At 34.1% G+C, this 21,742-nt stretch overlaps 1 protein-coding gene across 1 annotated transcript in view; it reads left to right on the plus strand.

Annotated features, from left to right (window-relative positions):
- Positions 1-21,742, plus strand: part of kto (mediator complex subunit kohtalo) — a 693,083-nt gene that overhangs the window by 360,125 nt on the left and 311,216 nt on the right. Inside the window, exon 24 of the mRNA XM_090412482.1 lies at positions 17,651-17,917. Coding sequence (XP_090268608.1) covers positions 17,651-17,917 — 267 coding nt within the window. The remainder of the gene's footprint in view (positions 1-17,650; positions 17,918-21,742) is intronic.

Genomic DNA, 21,742 nt, shown 5'->3' on the forward strand with positions numbered 1-21,742 from the left:
TTACCTAGACTCTTATTTACACCTGGATGCAGTTCACTTTAGTACTATTAAATGTGTATGAGGCCAGTTTTATCTTTGTGAAGTAAAAACTAAAGTAACTGGGAAAACAAGCTTGAAGCTCACAGTTCAAGACCATCCAACTTAATTCATCATAAATAATTATTGAGATTACTATTTTGTTTGAGTAATAACTATAGGTTTTGTTACTTAATGTTTGAACTTTCATGTTAAGGTCATCATTTTGGAATTCATGTACAAAGAGATACAAACTGCACCGTAATTTAATCGAGTACACTAGAACTTTCTACCTTACCCTCTGGCTCTGCTCTCGTTGAGATTTTCTAGCCTTTGATTGGTAGACAGGTGTATCTAGGTGACTGCAAACAGAAAATTCTTCTGTACAGTATTTCTTATAGCTTAATCATTGGAACTGGAAGACTGTTTGAGTTGTGAACATTATAGTTCATAAAGATGATGAACTGACTCATTGGGGTTGTTGGACTTCAGAAATCAACCTTTTCTGAAGAATAATATAAATATTCTTTGATTGATTGTCAGAATTTAGAGGGTGGTAATGACAGCAAACAAATATAGCAGAATGGAACTTTTTAGCCACAGAAGATCAATAAAAAGAAGTTTCTAGGTTTGATTCTCTGCTATGAAATGTCACAAGTCACCACCTTTAAGCCAACTGCAAAATTATCCCCAAATGAGATTTTAAGCTCCCAGAATTCTTGACTGGAATACTTAAGAGTGAAATCTGTATAAATTAGAGGAGACTTGCAATGTAACCTTTTAAGGAATGTGAAGAATTAGGGCTTCTGACCAAATGTCCATTCTTCACCTTTTCGTAGTGCACTTCATTTGTAGATATGAATCTAGATACTGATTGAATGCAGGTGGACTAGTAATTTGGGATTTAACCAACCAAATTGTATTCTTATTTACTTAAACCGAATTAACATGCTAATACAACAAGATAAAATTTCATGCTGCCTAGGGTGTCACCCAGTGTTCAATAAGGCCCCAATGTTTTTGTTAGGAAACCAGGGCAAAAACAAAAAGTCAGCTACAGGAACATATCCCATCTCAACATTAGGAGAGCTCACTCAGTAAGAGAACTGTTTTGTCTGTTTCTGTCACCTCACTACCATCAGTACTTGTTAAAGTTATCCATCCATAATCATTCTTCCTCTTGCCTGCCATGCTACCAAAAAAAACCCAAAAAACTCTGGAATTTTCTTTGTTTCTTCTCATAATCTGATTTTGCCCTTCTTATCATACTGGTCAGCTTTATTGCCTTACCTGTGTACTGCTTGTGAGCTTGCTGGTCACAAATTAAATGAAAATAATAATAATATGTACAATATAATTTACAAGTTAATAACCATATTTCAGTTTTAATGTCACCTTTATCATCTGTGATTCTTTTTTACAGTACACCTCCTCTATTTTGTAGCTTTTCAGGATCCTCCAGAGCATTTCGCCACCTTCCGGATATCTTCTCTTTTCTTATACTTTTTTCCCATGACTTGTGTTAAGCTACTTTTACATGGGGCAAATAATCCATGTGTGTGTGGTGCACACCCCTGGAATAGCAATATCACCGATATTGTATTTTTGCATTTATTCCTGTTAAAGACTCACCTAATTGTTTCCTGGCTTCGATTGATTCCTGAAATTAAACACAATATATTGATGCTTCACGACACATGAACATTACATTCACGTTAATAGCCTATGTTTGTGGTCACAAATACTGACACTTTTGAGCCTTTAAACAGAAGTGCAGATGGTGGAGCATGTCAAATTCTTAGCATTCCAGTGGTTTTAAACAACCCAGAAGGCAAGGCAGGCTATGTGCTGAAACAGTAGCACCCAGAAGTCGTTAGTGACTGTGATTGGTTATTATGTGAAGCAATCCAATTGAATGTTGTCATCTGTCATGAGTTGCTGTTTTTGTTTTCTGAGTTTAATTTGTTTTACATGCGTGAAGTGTGAACTGAGGTATTTATCACGCCGATATAGACAAGATGGTTAGAAGCTTTATTCCTTCCTTTCCCAATGCCTTCAGTAGCTCCCCTTGAATATCATCTGCACCCGGAGCTTTCGTATCCTTTATTCTTTTGATGGCTGCTTCAGTTTCCCATTCCTTAATTTCTGGTGTATCATCATTTTCTATATGATCACATTCCAGATTATCTTCATCTCCATAAAGTTCTGTTACATACTTCTTCCACCTTATCATTTTTTCATTTTTTTCCAATAAGATCTTTAGTCTTTCATCCTTCAAAGTGCCACTTTTTGTCCTTCTCTTTTCCCCTGAAATCATGTTCAACCCTTCATAGACCTTTTCTCATATCTTTTGCTGTATCATTTTCCTCTGTTTCCTTGCAGACCTAATTGAGGCAGTCTTCCTTTGCCTTTTTAGCCAGAATTTTTACTTGTTTATTGATCTCTTTATATCTGACATGGGCTTCATCGTTGTTCTTATTCTTCCATTTTCTGCTTTTATCCATTTTTTCTATCAATTCCTCAGTAATCCAAGACTTCCTTCCTCTTCTCCTCTCCACCTCACTCAAAAGATCTTTATCACATTCCTTAATTTTCTCTCTTAAATCATTCCATATTAGTTCCAAAGGTCTATCAATATTGGTGACCTTATTTTCTAGTTCAGCATGATATTTCTCTCTGATATCTTTCCTTTTTTTAGTCCATCAATTCTTATTTATTTAGTTACATTTTCTTGATTTATTCATTTTAATCTGATTTTTACTTTAATTGTGTAAAAGTTATGATCACTATTACAATCTGCTCCAGGATAAGTTTTTGCATTTTGTATTATATTTCTATATCTTGAGTTAATAAGTAATCGTTTCACGGACAATTCATCGAGAGGAAAATTCATCACAAAAAAAATTCACCGAAAATGGTAATCACTAGAAAATTGAAATGATATTGCATGATAAGTAAATGCAGCGCAAGATAAATTTCACAACATATAGTTTTTTTTAATGTATTTATGTATTATTTGTTTAGAATTTAATTAGATTTTCATAATATTTTTATTCTTATACAATGAAAGTAATATATTTATTGACATTAAGTTTCCCAATTTCTGTTTCATTGTAAGTTTTATTCATTTTAATCTGGTTTGGAAATCCTGCTCAAATTCCATGACCACTCAGCCACTTCAGGCCTCCAATAAGCAGTGCTGTGGTTTCGCATCAGATGACGAAATTCATCTCTTTCCTGAAAACCATTACAAATATGCATGCCCATTGCAAGTTTCGAATCCACAGCTCATTGGTGGGAGAGGGTATACTATCTAGTCGGTTGTTAATGACACGATATTTCTGATTACAGTTTATTTTTGAACATTTCACAAGAGAAGTAATTAATTACTTATTTCGCTTTGGGAGCATGCATCTATATATATATATATATATATATATATACACACACACACAGGGTGGTTCGAAATTCCATGTACAAACTTTGAGGGGAGGTAGAGAACATCAAAATCAATCATATTCACATAGGAAAGCCATATCCATGACCGGAAACGCCACCGTAAGGTACTAACAGGGACACAAAGATACAGAAATAACACAAGGCAGTCTTCTTCTTCTTCAACCTTCTGGTTCTGTCCACTGCTGGACGAAGGTCTCCCACATGATTTTCCAGATTTTCCTGTTTTCTACCTCTCCCATCCATCTCACTCCTGCAATTTGTTCCAGTTCATCTCTCCACCTTCTTCTCGGTCTTCCTCTTTGTCTTGCTCCATCCATTGGTCTCCACTCTGTTGTTTTTCTAGTCCATCTCCCGTCACTGCATCTGGCAATATGGCCAGCCCATCTTCACTTAGCCTGTTTAATGTATTTTACAATATCCATGACACCTGTTTGAGATCTTATCCAGATATTTGTCTTCCCATCTCATAATGTTATTTTTAGCATACTTCTTTCCATGTGATGTTGTGTTGTTCTCAGCTTTTTGTTTAGGGCTTCTTCTGTTAAAGTCCATGTTTCTCCTCCATATGTTAGGACAGGAAGTATGCATTGGTCGAAAGCTTTCCTTTTTAGACTTATAGGGATGTCACTTCTGAATATGTCTCTCATTTTCTCATAAGCCATCCATCCAAGGTGAATTCTTCATTCAATCTCTTTTCTTTGGCACTCCTCAAAGGATAACAATTGGCTCAAATATACATATGAAGTAACTTGTTATATTTCATGGTTTTCGACTTGGATAGTTCTATGGTTTATGTATTTATTCATCATTATTTTTGTTTTTTCTCTATTTATTTTTAATCCACTTTCTCTGGAGGCTTCGTTTAGCTGATTTAGCCTTTCTTCCAGATCTTCAAGATTATCTGCTATTAGGACAATATCATCTGCAAATTTCAGATGATGCAGCCTTTTTCCATTTATGTTTATTCCTTTTGTTTCGCAATCAAGGCTTCTAAAGACTTCCTCTAGTGCAGCTGTAAATAATTTGGGAGATATGGTGTTGCCTTGCCAGATGCCTTTTTGTATTGGGAACTTTTCACTTTTCACTGTTTTTTTTATATAATTTAATTACAGAAGTTGCATTATTGTAAATATGTTTTAGTGTTTCAATATATGGTTTCTCAGTTCCCTGGGTTTCAAGTGCTTTTAGTGTTGCAGATGTTTTAACTGAATCAAATGCTTTTTCATAGTCTATATAGGCCAGACAGAAGGGTTTATTGTATTCAATTGATTTTTCAATGAGCTGTCTTAATGTTTGAAAATGGTCCAAAGTATTGTAATTCTTTCTAAATTCAGCTTGCTCACAGGATTGGATTCCCTCTAGTTTAGATTTTATTCTATTATTTATAATTTTTGTGAAAACTTTATACACACACACAAAGTTTTCACAGTGGGCAGTAGGCTTATAGGTCTGTAATTTTTAATTTCTTCCTTATTGCCCTTTTTAAAAATTAATATTAGAAGTGAATTATTCCAATATTTCGGAATTTTTCTCTGTTTTAGGCATTTATTGAAGAGTTTACTCAACTGTTTGATAACAGGGCTTCCTCCCAGTTTTAAGAAGTCTACCATAATTCTGTCTTTTCCTGGGGCTTTTCCATTCTTCATTTCCTGCAGTGCCATTTCCACTTCTCCTTGTAAGATCTCAGGGGCATCATGTTCTTCCTCACTCGAGTTATCCATAGAGGATTCTTGGATGTCCCGGTCTTTGTCTTCATAGAGTTCAGTATAAAATTCCTGAATTCTTTTGATTATTGCATCTCTATTTTTTATCAGTTCACCATTTTGTCCTCTTACAGCAGTTATTTCCTTTGTTCCAACTGATAATGTTCATCTTAGGACCTTCATATTACTATTGTTTTCTATTGTTTCTTTAATTTTCCTAGTATTATATGATCTAAGTTCATGTTTCATGCTTTCATGTATAGTTTTACAAATTTCCATATGTTCTGTTTTATTGGTGTCATTCAAATCTCTTTTCATATCATTTCTTTTCTTCATCAGATCTAAGGTTTCCTGTCTTAGTTTTTCCTCTCCTTGGTGCCTTTTTACACTTCCTATTTCTAGTGCACAATTCAAGATAGATTTTGTTAATATTTCATTAGCATCATTGATGGTAGTAGCTGTGTTTAACTTTTTTAGTTCATTTTTGAGTTATTCTCTATAACAGTTTTTATTGTGGTAGAGGTTTTGTAGATTCACTAAATTGGACTTTTTTTCTTATGAGCTTATTCCGTTCCCATTTTTTGTTGATCCATACTTTTGCCTTTACTAGTCTGTGGTCACTTCCTGTGTTAAATCTATTAAGCATTTTGGTATTATTTATTATATATCATCTGTTGGAGAGGATGGAGTCTATTTCATTGTAAGTTTGTCCATTTGAGCTTCTCCAAGTCCATTTTTGGTTGATTTTCTTCTTGAAAAGCTGTTCATAATAAAGAGGTTATTTCTTTTGCAAATTCCATAAGTCTTTCATTCTGCTGTCCAAATCCAAATTTACCGATGAAGTTCAGATGGTCATCTCTGCTTCCAATTTTGGCATTGAAATCACCCATTATAATTATGTAGAATTCTTTAGAATTATTGAATGTGGATTCTAATGTTTCATAGAAATCTTCTATCTCTTCATCTGGATGGTCCATAGTTGGGGCATATATTTGTATAATTTTCAGTTGGTATCTTTTATTTATGAAGAGACTTAGTTCAGCTATTCTTGATGTTATTTTATTTACAAACAGGACATTGTCCTTGATTGTTTTATTTATTAGGAATCCTACACCACCAGTTGAGTTTCTGTCATATTCACAGTGGTAGAGTAGATGTGCATCTTTTAATCGCATGAGAGTTTCTTCTTTCCTTCTTATCTCTGAAAGGCTCACAACATCCCATTTTATATGTTCCAATTCCTTTATCAGTTCTTCCAATCTATCATCATCCCGTAGAAATCTGCAGTTATATGTTCCTACTAATATCCTTCTATCATTGTGCACTGTAGGTGGACTCATTGTAGCTAGTGGAGACTATTGCATATTTTTCGACCTAGACCCTCTGCCTAAGTTCAGGATGCGTCCCTTTTTATGCTGGGCGATGGATGAGCCAGTATGTAATTTTCTTATTTTATTCATTCATTCATGGGGAGATATTTGGCCTTATAGCACCACGCTGGCCAGATGGGTTGGTGCCTCACAATAGTGCATAAGATGAAATGACACAGCAAAATAGGAAAGATTCACCCCTAGCCCTCGAATACTCTAATAGCATTGGGGGTAAGGAGCAAGAAGAGAAGAAAGAAGCAAGGAAGGAAGAGGAGGGACCAGTCTACAGATAATATAACAGATGTATATTACATGAAGTAAGGGATGGTCCAGCATCAGGTACCTCGGGTTTGCCATGCCCGTACTCGCTAAAGTGAGCCCTTGAGGCAGCAAGTAGTGTAAATAACTTTATTAGGTGTAACTGAAGTTCAGTAGTAGTTGGATACATAATATGGTAAACGAGGTGCATGTCTGCCATCTCAGCATTTGTAAAATGATGCATGTTCTTCGTACAACGTCAAAAGCTTGAACGAGGAAGCCCCAATTTCTCACCTGGAGCACTGTCGAACAGTACCGCCTATCACTTTTGGGTGGCATTCCTGGTCATGCTTACCTATGTGAATATGGTTGATTTTGATGTTCTCTACCTCTCCTGAAAGTTTGTATGGGGAATTTTGAACACCCTGTATATAATGTTAATGATACCAAGAAATTTTATATACTTGGTTTTAATCCTTTTCCCAAGTAAGCAAAACAAAGTTTTGTGCATGAAATATATTCACATCTGAGCTACTTGTATATAGAGGCTAATGGCTTCCTATCACTTGCCTTTGTATGTATCCCATAATGCAAAGCACTCCTCCCCCTTTTCAGGTGTGTATCAATGCATAATGGGAAGGGCCACTACCCAGATTGTTTTCTCCGTTAGCCTCTATTTACAATTTAGCCTGTTTTTACCTTAGTTTACGTTAGCTCAGACGTGAATATATTTCATGCGCAAAACCTTGTTTTGCTTACTTGGGAAAAGGATTAAAACCAAGTATATAAAATTTATTGGTATCTTTAACGTATATTACTCCCAAGGTTAAAAACTTTCTACGTCTTTCTCTCATCCAGAGATTTTTATTAAGAAGGTCAAGCACCTTTTGCTTACTTGTATATGAGATATATGACTTCTGCATTACTTCAGCCTTTGTATCTCTCTCCTGGGTCCGGCTCCTACTGAAGAGACCTCAATAAAGGTCGAAACACCAGTCTTCATTAACATTATATACAGGGTGTTCAAAATTCCCCATACAAACTTTCAGGAGAGGTAGAGAACATCAAAATCAACCATATTTACATAGGTAAGCATGACCAGGCCTGAAAGGGGGTGGGGATGCTTTGCATTATGGGATACATACTAAGGCAAGTGATATGAAGTCATTAGCCTCTATATACAAATAGCTCAGCCGTGAATATATTTCATGCGCAAAATTTTGTTTTGCTTACTTGGGAAATGGATTAAAACCAAGTATATAAAATTTCCTGGTATCTTTAATGCATATTACACTCAAGGTAAAAAACTTTCTACATACACATATATATATATATATATACATATATTTACAGGTAACCCTTGTATAATGTAGATGTTAGGTTCCATAGAAATGCCGCATTATGGGAGACTTGCATCACATAGAAAAAGTAGGGTTATGTTCCGAAATCGTTTTTTTTAATTATATAAACAACAATGATATATCCAACAAAAAATATTTTTTAATTAATTCAGGTAATTCATGATGTAAGTAAGAAAACATATAAACTATGAAACAAATGCATAATATAAACTTATAAAAATTACAAATTGTACATAAACTTCATTGCACATAATGCATTAATGTTTTAGGCATTTAAAATAAAGTGCATATTTTAATCTTCATCACTATCTTCAAAACGAATATTTCATAGATGTTCTTTATTTACGAGTGGCCAGACTTTGTCATCGCTTGAAATCTCTTGCACATAATTTTTATAATTCTCATTGCATACTTTGGCTGGTTTAGTTATCGAGAAGTCAGTAATAAGACCTTGCTTACCATTATGCTGCAATTTTTTATTAAGTTCATAATATTGAGCTAAACAAATATCCAGTTGTCTCGTGAATTTTCCATCGAGGGATCATTATCTGTAAAATAACTTCTTAATTTTCTTGTCAAGTCCAATCCTTCTGTTAATTTCTCTAAACTGAATTCTTTAATGGATTCATCACAATCAGAATCTTCGGCAGAACTTTTGCCACCATTCCATTTGGTTCGACATCTTCTAATTGTAGAGTTCCTCCTCATTTAAATCTATTCCCCATCAATAAATTCACTAATTTTGTTTTCAACCAATGTGCAAAAGCCCTCTAAGTGGCCATTACTATAAAAATAAATTTTGTACATAAAAAATGCATTACATATTGTATGTAACTCACCAGAAAATAAAGTGCTCAGCTTGAGATTAATGCACTTATGACTTAATGCAGAAAACGAAGACAAATTTCAACAATAAACACTTTATACAGTAAACAATTAACATACATGTGTGTGTGTGCTGAAGGGTATTTGCCCTAATATAAATTTGCTACTTATAAATGCATGCGCGATACGGGCAGACACAAATTTAACGAAGATTAAATTTGATTTTTAAGTCGTGCAATGAAAAATATATGAAAAGGGTTACTACAATTTCTAGACCATGTTTTTATCATAAACCACATTGTATAAGCACCGCGTTGAACAAAGGTTACCACAATTTGTAGACCACGTTATATCGAAATCGCATTGTATAAGTACCGCGTTATATGAGGGTTATCTGTATATATATATTATTTATTTATTTATTTTATTTTTTATTTTTCCAGTAAAGAATCTTCTTCTTCATGTAGCTTCCTCAGTGAGAGGGCGCAGCACTATGTCCTTCCAGTTCTCTCTGTTGGTGGCTTTCCTTTTTGTTTCTGCATAGCCATGTGATCCTGTCCATGATCTTATATCTTCAAGCAATGTCCTTCGTTTTTTGCCTCTTGATCCTTTTCCCATAATTTTTTTTTTCTTAAACTTTTAATATCCTCTGTCCTGCTGAACCTCTCAGTACATGTCCTGCCAATCTCATCTTTCTCTGGATCATTTCCTGTAATAAAGATCTCTTTGTTCTCATTCTCCATAGGACATCTCTATTTGTCACATGTTCTGTCCATGGGATTTTCAGAGCTCTCCTATAGCACCACATTTCAAAGGCCATTATCTCTTGACTTACTCTCTTCTTATCCAGGTCTCACATCCATATGTGAAAACTGGCCACACTACTTATCATTCTTTTCTTTGTCTTGATACTCACAGAACTTCTGAGCAGATCTTTATTTTTCCAGAATGCACCTTTAGCTATGGTTGTTGTTATTTTTATTTCTTTATCTTACTTTCCATTTGCAGGAAAGTAGGTGCCTAAATATTTGTATTCTGTTGTATGTTCAATTTTCATATTGTTTATGAATATTCCTGGCTCGGATCTACTTTCTTTTGAGATTTTCATAAATTTGTTTTTTTTTTTGCATTAATATCTAATCCAAATTCTTTACCTTCTTCAATTAATAGCTGCAGTAATTTGATTAGTTTGTTTCTGTTTTCTGCTATTGGAATGGTATCATCAGCATATCTAAGATTGTTATATTTTATACCATTGATACTAATTCCTGTTTTTTGTTTTTTAATCTTTTTCATCACTGTCTCACTATAGATATTAAATAGATTTGGTGAAAGGATACAACCTTTTCTAACTCCTCTTTTTATTTTCACTTCAGAAGTCTCAGAGTTAAACAGCTGCATTTTCTGTTTGGTGTAAATCATTTTTATAATCTTAAGTACATGATGTTCTATGTCTATTATCTAATATATTGAACATTGTATTATGTTAACCAGTCAAAAGCCTTCTGAAAGTCTGAAGCATATGTAAATGTTCCTATTTCTTTCAGTAAAGAATACTAAGTATAAAATTTACAATTTCTTGGTGTTATAAAATACCAGTATTGGTGGAAAAGGTAAAGACCCGCAGATGGCAATTTAGCTTATGCTGATTTTCTTAATGACGATAGTATTTACATAATTTTATTATCATTTTTTTTAAATATAATTACTCAAAAGTTCACCTATGAGTTAGCGGAATTATTCCTAGAACATATAGAATCACTCCTACTCCCCCCCAGCATCACCTTTTATGGCAGATACGTGGACGATATTCTGTGCATTGGTAATCCCACACACATCACCACCTTAAAAACATCCCTAAACGGTTACAGCAGCAGACTAAAATTCACCACAGAAACCGAACAGAACAAATCCATCAATTTTTTAAACCTGACTTTAACCAGAACACACAACAAAATAGCCATGAAAATATACCACAAACCCTCGCATATCGGAAACTACCTCCATTTTCACTCATACCATCCATATTCTGTTAAAAAATCTGTCATCTTATCACAATTCATAAATGCCTACAAATTTTCAACCAATCAGAATAATCTAAACGCAGAAATAAAAAAACTAACACAGATCTTCATAAATCGCAACTATCCTACACAACTGATTAACTACGCAAACAAGATGGCAAAAAACCGCCAAAACAACCCAAGTACCAAAACGAACTTCCCAACACAAAAAATTATCAAATTACCATACGCCCAAAACACATACAAAGCTTATAAATACATCTTCAAACATACTGACTACAAATTGGTATTCACCACAAACCAAAAACTGGCAAATCTCCTAAAATCCACCAAACCTCACACACAGAAAGAAATATTTGAACATCACAATGTAGTCTATAAATTTCCCTGCCAAAAAGACTGTGATATTACCTACACAGGTTCCACCATCAGGTCTTTATGGGCAAGACTACAAGAACACTACCGTGATTATAACATCCCTATTCCAGAACATGTAAACACTAAAAAACGTAACATCAAAAAGAAAAATCAAATACAAAGCACAGGAAAAACGGAAATAGCTGTTCACGCCCTTCAACAAAAACATACCCCGCAGATTGACAAGACCATCATAGTAGACAGACAAGACAATGAAACAATGCTAAGAATATCGGAAACAATAGCCATAAGATGTGACGTGAACTCTATCAACGTACACAGGCCCTACATAATCTCTGAGGTTTGGAAGCTTCACAACATAAAATTGAGGTCACAACCCTGAACAATAGGCAATAACACAAACACTTCAAAAACAGAAGCACCTACCCGACCTGACATAGCATCCACTTTCCCAATGTGTTCAGATGACGACTGAGAATAGTCGAAACGGACCGCACCCCATCAACCCCCTTTCCCCTTTCCCCCCTATATAAATAATCAACCCTTTCACCTTTCCCCCACCCTATATAATATAGTAATATAATATGTATGTTTATATATATATTACGGGGGAAAAAAAAAAAAACAGGTTTTTCTAATTTAATTCTCCCAAATTGCCTACCCCCCCCACACACTCAATAGTTTTCGGACATCGCATAAAGAAGAAAAGCCGCAACACCCAGAAAAAAGGTATGTGTAAATTTCTCTTCCTTATACTACATATACGTTTTGGTAAACTTACATCTACAATGCCCTAAGAATCCGTGAGTAAATAGCCAATGACATTTAAACAGGGGCACTCCTAAACTGAAGCAGGCAAAATAGCCGTAATTATAATAGTTCACCTATGATCTTAAACTAGCTCTGTAAATGATAAAAGAAAGCGTACAACATATCTTTCGTATGCATGAAAAGTGGAGTCATTTTCAAAATACACGTGTATTCAATAACCGAAACATGTCACCTTCTGAATTAGATCAGATAAAAAAATATATCACATCTGGATGGTTGTCTAAATGTACAAAACAGGAAAATAGTGAACGGTTATAAGAATAAATATTTTTATATATTATGCCCTTTCTCCCTAACTATTCTTAAATATTTTATTCTCCCTAATAACTATTCTACGGAGCCTGTAGTAAGAAAGAATATTAATAACTTTATACCGAATAAAAAATTTCAGAAAGCTAAATATCGAAATATTAAATAATATATAAAATATTTCTTTTTTCATATATGAGAAATGTTTCTCTTTTTTTTTTTTTTTTTTTTCATATATATATTCTCAAAGAATTTTCGTGCACTTAATTTTCCCCACAATTAAGTTCACTGCGATGAATTTTCCCCACGATGAATTTTCATCATTCAATTTTCGCCCAATGAATTGTCTGGACACGTAATGTAATCAATCTGATTTCTCACTTCTTCACCTCTCTGTCTAGATTCTTTCCAAATATATAGGCTTCTTTCATGTTGTTGAAATCAAGTGTTAGTCACTAGCAATTCATGTCTTCTACAAAACTCAACTGGTCTATCTCCCAAGCCCCAAGGGCCCACCGAGTCATCCTCTCTTCCTCTCCCTATCTTAGCATTCATATCTCCCATTACTATCAGTATATCTCTGTTATTTTTCAAATGTAAACATAAATCTGTTTGTTGATAGATCTCTTCAACTTCTTCATCTATATGATCTGTTGTAGGCAGGTTTTACTTGAAAAACAAGAAGTCCTTACAGCAACGAAGAAATATGGAGTAAGCCAAATTTATATACAGCTAATAAAATACATGAAAAAGCAACTTCTTTTATTTATTTTGAATGGGCTGCTTTGTTTATATATAAGAATATTCACAATCCAAGGAGATACCATATATTGCTTCAGGAATTGACAATTAGACTAAAGAATAACTAAAAATTTATTTATTATTTCATACCTTTCACCAAAGTTAAATAGGCATCTTCAGGGATTAATACACGTGTATCAGATATGTGCACACAAGCACACTTCAACAAATGAGATGGAACAGGAGAAATATAGGAAGGCCTTAAAGTTCTATAACTATACCACCTATTGGCATTGGTTGGGTGTTCTTAGCCATTGGGCTAGCAGGTGAGGGTTTTCCACATGAGAGGCAGTTTGATGACCAACCATATTTGTTCAGTCAAATTATTTCAGTTTTGTGACCACATTTTTATCAAAAAAAGATTTTTTTTAAAAAACTAAACAAGTACTAAAAAACAAACCCAACAAGTTTCATTAGTTGTCAGACTAACATCTTCAGGGGTAAAGATAACTAACAGTTAAAAGCACAAACTATAAGAAATTACGAAAAAAACAAGTTCATTTGTTGGTATTATGAACATCAAAAAAGTTCTTTAAAAAAACCGAATAACAGATCTATATATAACCGTTAATACATGTTAGCTAGAAACAGTGCTATTTGATGTCGCGTTCTGTGGTTCACTTTCATTCTGTCCGAGGTCTGAACTGGGTAAAGTTTTGATAAATGCTGACCAAACTTGATTTAAAATCAAGCCTTGATTTTTGTTGCATTGTGTAGGAATTTTGATCATATTTGCTGCTGCTTTGAATTTTCTTGTGAAACAGTTTTTATCAATGTAGGACATGTTTGTTCTGTCCCAGAGTACATGATGACCAGTAGAAGTTGGGTGAAATGCCACTCCAGACTTATGTTCTCTCTTTTTTTGTACGTCCTTTTGATGATCACTCATGCGGATTTCTTCTGATCTCCTCGTCTGGCCTACGTAGCTGATGCCACAGGAACAGTGAACATTGTAAACTCCTGGTTTTTTTCATTGGGTAATTGGGAGGTTTCGGAGGATGAAGAGATTTTGATATCTTTCAAGTGGTAGGAAAACCACTTTTATGTTGTACTTGTAGAGAAGTTTGGCTAATTTATCTGTGACATTCTTGATATGAGGAAGGGTGACTTCGTTCTTGAAGTCTTGTTTATTTAAGTTTCTTGTATAGGTGCTGTATTGAGAATTTTCTTAATTAATTTAGTTTTGAAACCATTCAGTTTTAGGATCTGTGTTAAGTATTGTATTTCTTTCCGCTTTTCTTCTGTACTGGGGATGCTGTATGCTTTATCCCTTAAGGTTTTTATGAGGCCTATTTTTTGCTTGGGGTGGGGGTGTGAGGTAGCATGAAAGAATCTTCCTGTATTTGTCGGCTTTTCTATAAATGGAAAGCGATAATCTGTTTTTTATTTCATTTATTTCTATACGGATGTCTAGGAAAGGAAGTTTTTATTTTCTTCTAGTTCCAGAGTAAATTTTATGTTAGGATGTAAGTTATTAAGATAATCTTTAAATGCAGTCAGTTCTAGTGCTGTTCCTGGCCAAATGATGAAGATGTCGTCCAAAATACGGAGCCAAATTTTTGGTTTGATGTGCCAGTTTTGTAGAGCATTATTTTCTATGTAGAGGTTTGCTAGAGCTGGTGAGAGGGGTGAACCCATTGCTAGTCTTTCTTTTTGTTCCCAGAGTTTATCTTGGTAAAGGAAGAATGTGTTTTTTATGCAATGTTTGTAGAGCTGTACAATGTCTGGTGGGAAGAGATTTTCTAGGATATTTACTGTTTCATTTCTTGGAATCTTTGTGAAAAGGCTGCCCACATCTAAACTCGCTAATATGTCTGAAATATCGATGTGTATATCTTTTACTTTCTCTATGAAGTCTGTGCTGTTCTTAATGAACGATGGTGTTTTTTCTATATTTGGTAAAATCAAGTTTGTAAGGTGCTTTGCCAGATTTGAGGTAGAAGAGTCCCTTCCATCTACTATTGGTCTTAGTGGTACATCTCGTTTATGAATTTTGGGAACTCCATATATTCTAGGAACTAGTGGGTGTTTTGATTTTAAATTTCTTTTTAGTTCCTCAGATCAATTTGGTATATTCTTGATAAGTCCATTGGTTTTGTTGTGAGTTTGCCAAGCAGGGCCTCTGTCTAATGCTGTGTAGGTGTTGGAATCTTCAAGAAAGCTTTTCATTTTTTCGTTATAATCTTCTCAGTTTAAAATCACTGTTGCATTCCCTTTGTGTGATTTGAGTTTATTAAGGGCTGCAAATTCTGTTTTTTGTAGGTTTTTTGGTGGTAATTTGCAATTGAATAGTAATGCTGTGCTTTGAATGCGGATCAGATCTGCTATATCTCCTGATACATTTCTTATTCCTTTTTCAATTTGGGCTATGATATCAATTTTTGGGACTTGTCGTGGCGTTACAGCGAAACTAAACCTTTTCATAAGAAGATTTGTTTTATCTCTCGTCAGAACTCTTGAGGAGAGGTTAAAACCGAAATAATTTGATTGAACTTCTTAACCACAGAAACCTTTGCATGATCATATTTGTTCTGGTCGAAATAGTTGGTGAAAGCTGCAGCAGATGTGAGGAAAAAATTTTCAAATTTAAAGTTATTTTGCTGGAGTAAGGCGGCCTTTTTTTTTCACCCCAGCAGAACCTGTGACAAGTATCTAGGATGTGGTCTGCCAATCCCGAGTGGCCATGATGATGGAAGCAGTTGTCGTCTTGGTGTTCTGATATTTGATGTTAGCTGTCCTGCCTGTTTGGCCATAGTATCGATTGCATTTGCAAGGTACCCTTTACATTCCAGGTGAATTCAGAGGTTCTGGTTATCTTTGAAAAAGATTGTACTTAAAAAAGCACAGTCTTATGACTACTAACAAACCACACAGAAAGTTAATGTTACTTATCTGCTCTCCCAAAGACCAACTACAGCCTTTGGATTTACTAGAATGTAACAGATATCCTGCAGCTATAACTGTTCAGACTATTGCCAAAGAGATGGCAGGACAGCCATCATTAGAATATTAGAACACTAAGACTATATCCGTTTCACCACTATGACTGCTCAGGATTTGTAGACCATACCTTGGATACACATTGCAGGATCCATTTTTTAAAAAAAAAGCCACCTTACTCTGCCAAAGTAAGTTTAAATGTTAGTGACATTTCCTCTAATCTACTGCAGCTATCCCAACCTGAACAATTATAGCTACATCAAACTGCCTCTCATATGGAAAACCCTCATCTGCAGTAATTCAGCCCAACACCAAGAACCCAACCAAAGCCAATAGGTGACATACTTACAGGAATTTAGGCCTTTCTATATTTCTCCTGTTCCATCTCATTTAATGAAATGTGTCTGCACACACGTGCTTGATACAAGTGTATTAATCTCTGAAGATGCCAATTTAACTCGCCAACATATAGGAAATAAGTAAATTTTTAGCGTCATTTAGTTCTATGTTGCCAATTTCTTGAAACAACATCACATATGACAATCAAAGTATAAGCCTGAACACCAGGATTATCAAGGAGATTTCACTCAGTTTATTCAGTGTAGCATTGGAATTCATCACAAGTAACTATTAGAGTGCAAAGGGATTAATATCAATGCTAAATCATTTATGATGTGATATTGTAGTAGCTGTAAATTACAAAATACACCTTGAAAAAATCATGAATGAATTAAATACAGTATCAAACAAAATAGGATCATTTTGAACGCACACACACACACAATGAAAAACTAAAATAATGAAAAAAAAAAGCATTTATAAAGAAATGAAAAAAAAAAAAAAGAAGCAGAAAGAATTCATGTATAACAGAAATAAAGGCCAAATTTTTCAATCAGTATGTCATCCCAATTATAATGTATGGATCAGTGAGGAAAACTGAGCTTATAATGCAGAGCACCATGCTAAACATTAGACCACAGGACAGCATAAAGAATGAAGATACAAGGAAAAGAAACAGAAGTGATTGAATAATTGAAAGAGATTTTAAAATTAAGATAAAAATTGGCAGGCCATATTGTACAGATGAAAAGTTAACAGTGGACAGTAACCCATTATCATGTATATGAAGGAAGAGGAATGCCTAGACAACCATAAAGAAAAATGGAATGATGACCTATTGGATATGGTTGGAGAATGTTGGCATCGGGATGCCTATAACCAAAAAAAATTATAAAAAGTTTAAGAAAAAAAGAGAATTATAATTCATCAAAAATTATTAGAATTCTCACTTTAAATCAGACTAGCACTATGGGTTAGTTTATGCCTAACACATCAGTTTAAACCAATCTAGCTGTTGTTCTTGAAGTTATACTGTATGCATATTTTCAATATGACATTAAAGGTAATTTTGAAACATGTTATTAATTTTATTATAGCTGGTGGTGGTGGTCAAGATGCAGAATCTGGGGCTCGTTTAACATGTCATTTATTGTTACGGCTGTTCAAAGTGGTAGAATTTCCTTTAAATTCTGCAACAACATACACTTGTCACTCTGGTACATCTCCGGGTACAACAGGTACTTCTTCTCAGCGACCACTTTTTCTGATAAAATCATCTTGTGATCGTCATCTATTGTCTGCTGTACATAGTAGTATGAGGGTAGAAGCTGTTTTGGCAGTTTTGAAGGCTGTACTTGTATTAGGTAAGATAGTTTTACAATAAATTACTAAAATAATGAATGTATTTTAATTTATTGGTTGTATGTTTATTATTATCATCATGATGGATATCTCCATGGAGCATGAAGACTCATTGTGTATTTATGAATCTATGATTAATACTTATATATTAATACAGATATTTATAATAGATATTTAACCTATACCCCTTTTCACCTATATTCATGTGATTTTGATAGCAGATACATTTAAAATGCAAAATAGCAACTATCAAAATGTAAAACCACATTAACCACTTTGCTATAATTTTCTCATTTTATCCATCTCTTTCTGTGCATCACAAAAATCATTATTAGTGTGAAAATATATTTTCAGAAAGTCTGTATTAGTACCACATGATTTAAGAGAAAGTAGGGTGAATGCATAGAGTAATACCATTGGTTGGGATAAAATTAAAAATCAGAAAAAATCTGAGTGAAAATTTTTGCTGGATTAAGTGTACTGTGCATATTAAGTATACATGCAAGTATATTCTTGTATTCATCCAGTTATAAATTTTGCATAAGAGGAAAAAGTTTGAAATAAGCAAAACATTTGTGTGCAGAATTTTACTGTTTACAAACTTCATTCATTGTTTTCTTATCCTTGGTTAACATATCGATCAAAGCAAGAATATAATATCGAATTCAGTAGTATAGTAGCGAACAAATTAATCTGAACACTCACATTTTAAAAAAAAATTTTGATTTCACAAAAAAATAACTACAAAAATTAAACTCCAACCTTACCTTATGGGCTCCACTGTTCATAATAAGTTCATTAATTTGTTTAACACAAAGTACAACACAGAACAGATTTTTGTTATTTCGGCATCTTGATACCATACTTTTTTTTTTAGAATGGATTGTATTAATTTTGCAAGAAAATAAGTACAAAAATTAAACTGCAACTTTACCTAATAATATATATGTGCTCCACTCTTCCTAATAAGTTCATTAATTTGCTTAATTATTGACTCTACCAATGTAGAACACATTTTTGTCATTTCTGCCTCTTTAAACCATACTTATGTATATATATATATGTATTCCTGAGCTTCTACTCAGTTGTATTGGTACATTTTAAAGAATAAATATTTAATGACTTAAACTGAGATAAACATTTTTTATCTCGGTTTAAATCATTAAATATTTATTCTTTAATAAAAAAAAAAAAAAAAAAATATATATATATATATATATATATATATATATATGTACGAGAGTGGTATGAAAAGTTCTCAGCCTAACAGTGAAAAAACAAATTTATAATTTCAAAATTATTTTTATTTTTCGACATAATCTCCCTTAAGGCTAATACATTTATTCCAGTGATGCTCCATCACCATTATCCCGTCCCTGTAGTGGTTATCAGTAAGATCTGCAAAATATACCTCTCTACAGCTGCAATCACCACTTGATTCAAAGAAAAATGCTGACCAGCGAGGAAGAGTTTTAGTTTTGGGAAGAGATAGAAGTCAGAGGGAGCCAAATTGTTGGAACAGAGGGGATGTTCCAACAATTCATAGTGCAGATCCCTTAATTTTCCAATTGCCAAAACACCTTTGTGTGGCAGGTGCATTGTCCTGATGAAAGATGATTTTTTCCTTCTGCAAACTGGGTCTTTTCTCACAAATTTTTTTGTCTAGTCTGGTTAAAAGATCGGAATAATATTCCCCGGTTATTGTTTTACCCTTTTCAAGTTAATTAATAAACAAAATGCCTTTAGCATTTTGTTTATTAATTAATGCCATGACCTTTCCTGCTGATGGAACCGACTTTGTCTTCTTTAGTGCTGAACAGCCGTCTTCTGTTCACTGTTTTGACTGCTGTTTAGATTCTGGTGTGCGATGGTGAATCCAAGTCTCAACCATAGTAATAAATTGATGCACGAAATCAGTTTTATACTTGTTAAAATGCTCCAAGCACTGTTCAGAGATTTTCATGTGAGTGAGTTTTTGATTTGCTGTGAGCAAGCTTGACACCCATCTTGCACAAAGCTTTTACATTTGCAATTCTTCATGCAAAATATATCCCATGTGTTCTTTTGAAATGCCTATAGTCTCAGCGATTTCATGCACTTTGACTCGCCGGGCGTCCAATACCATATCATGCACTTGATCATTGATTTCTGTTGGTGTTACACTTTTTGAATGTCCTTCATGTAGGTCATCTTCAAGGCTGGTACGGCCACTTTTAAACTCTTCAGCCTATTTCTTAATTGTTAAAAACAAAGAAGAAAAAGGCCCATAAACTTTTATGAACTTTGAATGAATTTCTTTGACTGTTAAACTTTCTTTTTCAAAGAATTTTATAACCACACGATACTCAATTTTATCCATTTCAAGGGATACAGACAACACTTTTGCTTCAGACAGCTGTATAAAACAAACTTGATAGAATGACTTGCAATTTCACATGGATGCTTATGACAGATGTATCGACTTAGGGAAAAAAAACATCTTCCTGATAGTGTTGCCATCTATTTTCGAGGCCGAGAAATTTTCAGACCACCATATATATATATATATATAATGAATTGTATTATGCAACCTTTGTATCACAATTTAATTTTCCAAGTCTTTTTTTTCACTATGGCGCACAAATTTTCTATTGGTTTAATGCCAGGAGAGTTATCGATCACTGAAGCAATTAGATGTTGTGATTTTAGAGGAACTCTTTCACTTTTTTTGAAGTGTGGCATGGAGTGTGATCCTGTTGGAAGATGAGTTCTTTGTCTTATTGGATCTGTGGAACCATTCTTTTCTTCAATGGTTTTATATATTGGTCACTTTTCATCATACCATCAACAGGCACAAGTTATCCTGGACTGTCATGTGTAAAACAGCTCCAGAACATCTTTGTGTAGCTGATTGTTACAGCAGCTTGTTGAATGCCTGTTCCTGACAAAGAAATCACTCTCACTTTTGTATGCTTTGTACAAATCTTTGTACACTTTTGCTCACGGGAGCCTCTTTTTCTGCATAGCCTTCGTCAACAGTTGTTTCTTTTTCTGTGTTTCTGTGGGAACTCCTCCCTTCCAACAATTTTGATGGACTCTCATGTCAGAAACATTAATCCCACTAGCTGACAAGTCTCTATTTAAGTCTACAACAGACAATCTTGGATTCATTTTGCTTTTCCTAACTAGTAAATGATCTTGAATAAGTGTAGTTTTCCTTTATCATCCTCATTTTCTGTCAGGAGAAAAGGTATCTGTCTCTGTAAACCTCTTTAAAATCACATTATCAGCACCCAAACCAATACCATGCTCATTGACAATTTGTGTGTCGAGAAAGAGTACATTTTGAATGCTTTCTTGGAGATGTATCCATTTTATAGCTGTGCAAAATGAATAAAACACTATGAATGCCAACTTGTTTACACTATTAAAATGTGCAACACTGTTAATAAACAGTATGGAGACAGTTAAAACAAGCAGCACCCAACCAATATAGTGAACTAAAACCAAAACTGAAAATAGTAAACCAAAACCAAAATTATATTGTGAACTGAAACAAAAACCAAACCAAAACTAGAAACCAGAAATTGTAAAAATTCGTTTGCATTAATTTGCTTGCTGTACCATAGTAATATAACACGAGTATGTTGAGAAGAAGAGCAGCAATAGCGAATAACTAGCCCATGGCAAAAGAGAGTCAAGAGGATAACTCACTGGAGGTCTAATAATAATAATAGTCTCTCTCTCTCTCATAAACTTTCTCATAATTGACCTCCAGGGAGTCAAGGGCTCATCAAAGAAGGCTATACAGCGCCGACACCAGTTGTCACACCTTCTATTAAATTCGC

The sequence above is a fragment of the Typopeltis vanoorti genome, chromosome 22 (genome assembly GCF_054136105.1).
Source record: "Typopeltis vanoorti isolate ZY-2024b chromosome 22, IOZ_Tvanoo_1.0, whole genome shotgun sequence".
Lineage (NCBI taxonomy): Eukaryota > Metazoa > Arthropoda > Arachnida > Uropygi > Thelyphonidae > Typopeltis > Typopeltis vanoorti.